This window comes from Lampris incognitus, chromosome 2 (assembly GCF_029633865.1).
Source record: "Lampris incognitus isolate fLamInc1 chromosome 2, fLamInc1.hap2, whole genome shotgun sequence".
NCBI classification, from domain to species: domain Eukaryota; kingdom Metazoa; phylum Chordata; class Actinopteri; order Lampriformes; family Lampridae; genus Lampris; species Lampris incognitus.
The window spans coordinates 44,735,532-44,742,126 of record NC_079212.1 but is presented as its reverse complement, the minus strand read 5'-3'; the positions used below and the strand labels follow the sequence as shown (position 1 = coordinate 44,742,126).

At 45.1% G+C, this 6,595-nt stretch overlaps 1 protein-coding gene across 1 annotated transcript; it reads left to right on the top strand.

The window, feature by feature from the left end:
• Positions 1 to 466: 466 nt before the first annotated feature.
• Positions 467 to 2,048, top strand: LOC130107684 (twist-related protein 2-like). Its single transcript, XM_056274399.1, has 2 exons — positions 467 to 1,448; positions 1,943 to 2,048. The coding sequence occupies exon 1, from the start codon at positions 755 to 757 to the stop codon at positions 1,400 to 1,402; it is 648 nt and encodes a 215-aa protein (XP_056130374.1). The 5' UTR covers positions 467 to 754; the 3' UTR covers positions 1,403 to 1,448; positions 1,943 to 2,048.
• The last annotated feature ends 4,547 nt before the right edge of the window (positions 2,049 to 6,595 follow it).

Here is a 6,595-nt window from a genome sequence, read left to right as displayed (position 1 = left end):
CCCATAAACTTCTATGACAAAAACAAACGTCACAAAAACCTCGTTTGATTGGCTGAACCGCACACCTTTGCCTCCGCCTCGCCGCTTTGATCCAGCCAATCGTCAAACACATGCTCTTCCTGTTGTATTTGGCCTGGTGGAGCCCTTCATGTTCCCCTGAACCAATCAGTGAATCAAATGGGCGGGAGGCAAAAAAAAAATCATTCTTGTTTTTTTTTTTTTCTTTAAAAAGTCAGATTCAAGTTGCTGCTGCCTCACATACAGCTCAGAGGCAGGATGCTAGGATAGGTTTTGCTTGCTCGACAGCGTCCACTCTCAGAGACGGAGAATATGCTATTGGCAGATTTATCGACATGTGTGGACAAAGGCACATTTTGGATATCCAGAGCGAAGCACTGATCGCTAACCTCTTTGGGTTTGGCTTTAGATGCCGAGCAGAGTGTAACTTAGAGGACAGTTAGAGAGCCTGAGACGGCTAAACAGCAAGGATTCACAGAAGATTGGAAGATCTGGTACTGCAGAGAACTGCAAGAGCGAGTGAGTGAGTGAGAGAGAGAGAGAGAGAGAGAGAGAGAGAGAGAGACAGGGAGCGCGAGAAGAGAGAGAGAGCGAGAGAGAGAGTGAGTGCTGGGATACACGTAAAACGTGAAGTGGGACCTTGCACAGAGGTACAGTGCAACCCAAGGATATTATTTTGGAGGAGGGGAGGATAGCGGGACCTATAGAGAGTGTTAGAAAGGAAGGGCACCCTACTATGAGAGAGGAGGAGCAGTCCATTGATAACCACTCCGACGGAAGGATGGCCACCAGTGAGGAGGAGACCGACGGACCACATTCCAAAGCCTGTCCTGTTGTCATGGCAACACCAGGGATGACCGGACGCAAGCGTCAACCTGGCCCGCAGATGGAGAATCACATTACCAGCACCACTGCCACCACCACCACCACCACTACCACAGCGGAGGACAGCAAGGCCAGACTCAGGGAAGACGTTCACCTGCATGCTCCGACAGGACCCAAGAGAGTCAAGAGCAGCCCCCAGCATCGCTCGCCCTCCTCCGGCCCCTCCCTCTCGCCTCTGTCTGGTCCCGGGGCCCTGGAGGACCCACACGCTCAGCGTATGATCGCAAACGTCCGCGAGCGCCAGCGAACGCAGTCCCTCAACGACGCCTTCGCCTCGCTGCGCAAAATCATCCCCACACTTCCCTCAGACAAACTGAGCAAGATTCAGATCTTGAAGCTGGCCTCGCGTTACATTGACTTCCTCGACCAGGTTTTGCAGAGCGACGAGATGGATACGAAACTGGCTGGATGTAACTATTTGGCCCACGAGAGACTGAGCTACGCGTTCTCGGTCTGGAGGATGGAAGGAGCCTGGTCCACTATGTCCGCCGGAAACTAGTCGCAACAGCACAAAAAGGAGCAGGCTTTAAAACTCTGTCGAAAATGTAAGAGACTTCCACCGGGGCGTTGAAACACATGCCTACTTGATCTAAAATGCTGAGGGAGGCGCATAAACTGTCACGTTGCAGCAAGGCCTCGATCGTTGTAACATTATTTCTCCAAACTCAACCGTGGTCGTCTGTTTGCCCGTATGATCAAAGGACCCGTGTAACACGAGATAATAGATCCGGAGCTCTGCGTGCCTGTACTTAGATGATGCCTGATTTGCAAAGCCACTAATTCTTCTGAACGTTCGCTTTAACGCCCCCCCCTCATTAAGCGTTTTTGTCTTCTTTAAGTTGGCTTTGCGTTTTTATAATAGGTTTGCTTTTCTCCTCAGCAACAGACACATCGTTAACGGTCACCCCTGCTAACTAGACGGCGCTAATAGGTGTCAAAAAAGTTGATCCGAGATAGTTAACCTGCCACACCAAGGACGCCATTTCCATAGTATGGTCTGTAAACTGCCTGTTTCTTTCTTCTTCTTTTTCTTTTGAAGATTATTTCTATCGCATTCCTGCCTCATTACATATTGATAAAAGACAGTGAAAACAGAATACAGAGGGGATGTAATTTGTGATGAAGGTCAACAGCTCGAGTTCAACCCGCACCGTTAATAAGGTCTGATGACCCACTGGGATGGCCCTTCCTGACTAAATGTGAACTCAGCACACAGCATGAACCAGCTGGAGTCCTCTGACTTCTTGGCTTCGCTGGGCCTCGGCCCTTCATCCCTGCCCTCATTTCTCATCTATAGCACCAACACGGTTATCACCACAGGTATGCATCACTTGGGTCGAACCCTTGTTTGAGTTACATTTGGCTTCTTTATTCAACTTTACCTCGATTTGCTGACCACGTTTGGCCTACGATTTTTAATGAACTGAAACAAAAGCTGAAAGATAGAGTGATACAAACTTGATTTGAGATAGAAATAGCCAACTAGAGTTGGAGAGGGAGAAAGGACGGCTAAGAGAAATAGCAAGAGATTCGACTTCCATGTATCCTTTCATCTTCTACTTTTCCAGGACTCTGACATATTATTAATCCCTGACCACCTCTGAACCAAAATGATGGTGGAAAAAGAACCAGTGGGCAGCAGCACCAGCAGTAGTTCTGACTAAAGTTTCGACTCTTTTTACCCAAACCAAGCCCCTTTGTTTCTTCTAATGCCAAAAAACTCTCCTCCCAAATTCTTTCCTCTCATTTTGGCCTGAATTTGCTTGCATTGCATGAAACCGTGATAGGCTACAGCTAGCTGACGAGGAGGCATAATGAAAACAAACGGTTTCTGAGAGCCATGAATCATAGTGTCACCATCAAAGCGCAGGCTGATGTGGCTCCCTGCTGGGCTCCCATAAACCACTGGGACTGATGGAGGAGGTGAGAGCTGATTTATACGCACACCCAAAAAAAAAAAAAATGCACGCCGACGTGCACATTTACATGCGGCTGTGCAGTAAAATCACACGCGTACACATACGCACGCGCATGTGGATGCATGTTCTGCACGAACGCATGCACACCTCACCCACCTCCTAATGCCGTCAAGGCACCTGAAGCCACCGCCATCTACCAACCGTCAAATTACATGAAGGTTGTCCAGCCACAGCAAAGTATTTTCGGACAGTATTTCCTCTTAGCTCTTGGTAAACCAAGGAGGGAACTAGAGTAAACCACAGCAACACCATCTGCGAGCTGAACAACCTCATTGTCAAGTGCTGGGGCCGGACATAGTGCTTTTTGTATTCGTCGACAGCCCCTGTGTAGATGCTTAATACCCATGACAAACCAAATATTCCCAACTCCCTTTCATTGCCAAAATGTACCCAACTGGGCCCAGCCTATCATTAGGAGTGTCTCGGGGAGGTAGCTAATGTTTCCAACTGTTATGAAGACCATCTTTTACAGAGCGCCATAGTCAGCACAGTGTTGCCTCCAACGCTAACCGCCGCCGATACACGAGAAGACATATGACAGTTTGAAACAACTCCTTTGTACACCAAAACAGAATTTCTGCATCGGAGGTTGAACTGATCCCTTGTTCATGGTGTATTTAATGCCGCCTTCTGTGGTGGATTTCACTCTGATTGATCATCTCCGTAGGGCAAATATCATTTTCTGGAACACGCTCTTTAATGGCACACATCTCAACACATAACAGTTGGTTACCTCACCTCCATGAGATGCTGACAACTTTTTGATGGAGGAGTAAATACACAATTTTGCAGTGAACAACTGGGTTTTATCATTTTGTTTTGGTTTTACAATGTCTGTGACATTATCAGATTTGATTTTCAGAACATTTGTTATACGCAATATAACAATTTTAGCCATTCCCATTACCTTAAATAGCTGCACAGTCAACATCATCCGCAGACCTCTAAACCACGTCTCTCTGACTCAAACATTGGTATGTTTGTTTCCCCAAAGCTACAATGAAAAACAGAGAATTGGTGGTGTCTTCCAGGAGGGAAGTGTGGTGTTGTGATTGGTCAGTTACTGAGAAATTATAGTCGCTTTGTGGCTTTGTCGAGTTTTTCCTCTATATCCGAGCTTTGCTATGACTAGATCATCTCCAGCCATACATCTAAACATGGCCAGAGGTCATCTGTGGCTCTCATCACCAAACTGGAATGTGTTCGACCACGGGCAAAATATCAAAATGATCCCTGACACCCCATGGAATCTAACAGTAATATGCTATTATTGTTGTCTGAACCCCCAAGTAAAGTGATTGTGAGCTTATCTCATACCTCATTGCACCATGCCACTATTGCAAGTGTTCTTATAATGTGAACTTGAGTCATTTCATACAAACTGAACCCTTTAATTGATTCCCACCCAATATTTGCATTGTGTGTTGTGAATAACAACGGACTGAGGTATGTCATTATCGTATGGCACGCTGTGCTGAAGATGGATATTGATATGGGGGAAAATGATCACGTCTTCCCAAAATCACACAAGCCAGTTCGAAAAAATCAGAGACAGTACACATCGACAATTTTGCCCCCATCTGTTTTTTTTTTTCGTACCCTATTATTTCTGCTGTTGAGTTACAATGTATTTTATTGTATGTTTACAGGTGTTGCTTTGCCCCTTGATTGCCTTAAGTTACACATATGTACACATACATTAACTTTTATGCAGTGCTGATTTACGACAAACTGTTGACTTTTGATATAAAAAAATGCTTGAAAAAACAAAAATAGGGATTTTACCTGTCTACATTGCTGTGTTGTACCAGTATTACACCAGTCTGAGACTGTCGTGAAAATTAAATGGATTCACTCAGACCCTTGTCTGTCCTTGACCAACTATCACACAGGAGACTATGATGCCAGTAGCTATAATAAAACAATAATGATGACTTGTACAAAATGTCATTCTACCATGCACTCTCTTGCTCTCTCTCCACTCTCTCGCTTCCTCTTCTTCTCTCTCTCGCTCTCTCTCCTCTCTCTCTCCCACTTCCTCCTCTCTTCTCTCACTCCTCTCTCTCACTCCTCTCCCTCCCTCTCTCTCCTCTCTCGCTCACTCTCTCCGTCTCACTCCTCTCTCTCTCTCTCTCCCGCTTCCTCCTCTCTCTCTCTCACTCCTCTCTCTCCCTCCCTCTCTTCCTCCCTCAGTACTTTAATGAGGACTGTGTTCTCCTACTATGATCAGTCAGGAACAGTTAATCCCTCTAAAAAAAAAAGTCAAATTAACGTGCAGTTAAAAACTCTGGAAATGTTTGTGGTCTGTTTAAACAAGACTGTTTGATGCCTTCCAAATACACATAGATAGCTTGAAAACATCGCTTGATTCTTGGCTCTATGTTATATTATGACAGCTATTTTTACCCAATTACAACCCGATAACAATTTAATACCCGAAACATCGCACTCAAGTTTTCATAACTTCTGAAATATTGCACAAAAAAAAAATAAGACGCAGATTAGGGTTAGTGTTTTGATCATCGGGGTCAAGAAATGACTTGTATTTGAATAAGCTGTTTTTGTTTTCATAGTCTACATTCATAAATGACCATGCATGGTCACTTTTCAAAGATGCTCTGAATGACAGTTTGGTAAAAGTTCAGAGGTCAGACACACAACTGGTTACGTTTGTTGCCTCAGCCACTGTGATCCACATCATAATATGAGATAAAATGAAAATGAAAGTTTCTAAGGAGGCTGGTAAAACTCGTATGTTCAGAAATGGAGTCCATTGTCGTGTTGTGATTCGGGCCTTGTATGAAAGCCGGACGTTGAGGCTAACAGGGAAGTTCAAGTGGGCAAAGGAAAGACTGCAGATGTGGGGAAGCTGTGTAGCAGGCATAACAACTCTGTCAGGGAAACGGCAAAAGAATAATTATGGCGCTAATGAACAGGCAGCAGGAAGCAGCAAGATGCTCAAAGACACCCAGACGTGTCATTCGACAAATTGGGAAAGTATAAAAGGTAAGAATGGATGCCATTAAATTCGATTCAGTGTAGGTGCTGCTAAAAGTGCTCTGCACTAGAGATGAACATTATATGGATAAAATATGGATATGGTTATATGAGACTAGATATTGTATAGGATATAGGCACTATAGCTTAGTTAGTTGAAGTGCCTGTCTAGCGATCCTGGGTTGGAGTCCCGGTGGTGCCATTTCAATATGGGGGAGTGGTGTAATAGCTGAACGTTATCCTGTTAAAGGTGAAGAGATGACTTTCCCTGTGAATCCTTCCTATAAAAAGGCTGGACGATGCCCTTGAAACAGTACCGTGTATCCCAATCCTCAAGGTTCCCCTGTCCTACAGGATTTAATTGTAAGACCTGCTTGTACATATTTACTCAGCCAATCATATTACTGGGGCGGCAGTAGCTCGGACGTAGAGCAGGGGTCCGTTTCAGAAAGCAGGTTTTACAAACTCTCGAGTTTAAACCTGAACTCTGAGTTGACTTACTCTGAGCTGCCAAACTCGCTGAGTTTTCAGTTTCAGAACAGCTGATCTGAGTTAGTTCAATCAACTCTGAGTATGACCACTCTGAGTAAGTGTGCGCGTGATGACTATAAAAAGCCATCATCAATGGAGCGCCCATACTACGATTCACCATGGCAACTGGCGAGAAAAAAAAAGGTCGTCCTACTTCACCCCTGCTGCGTAGCTCTGGGTGGGCC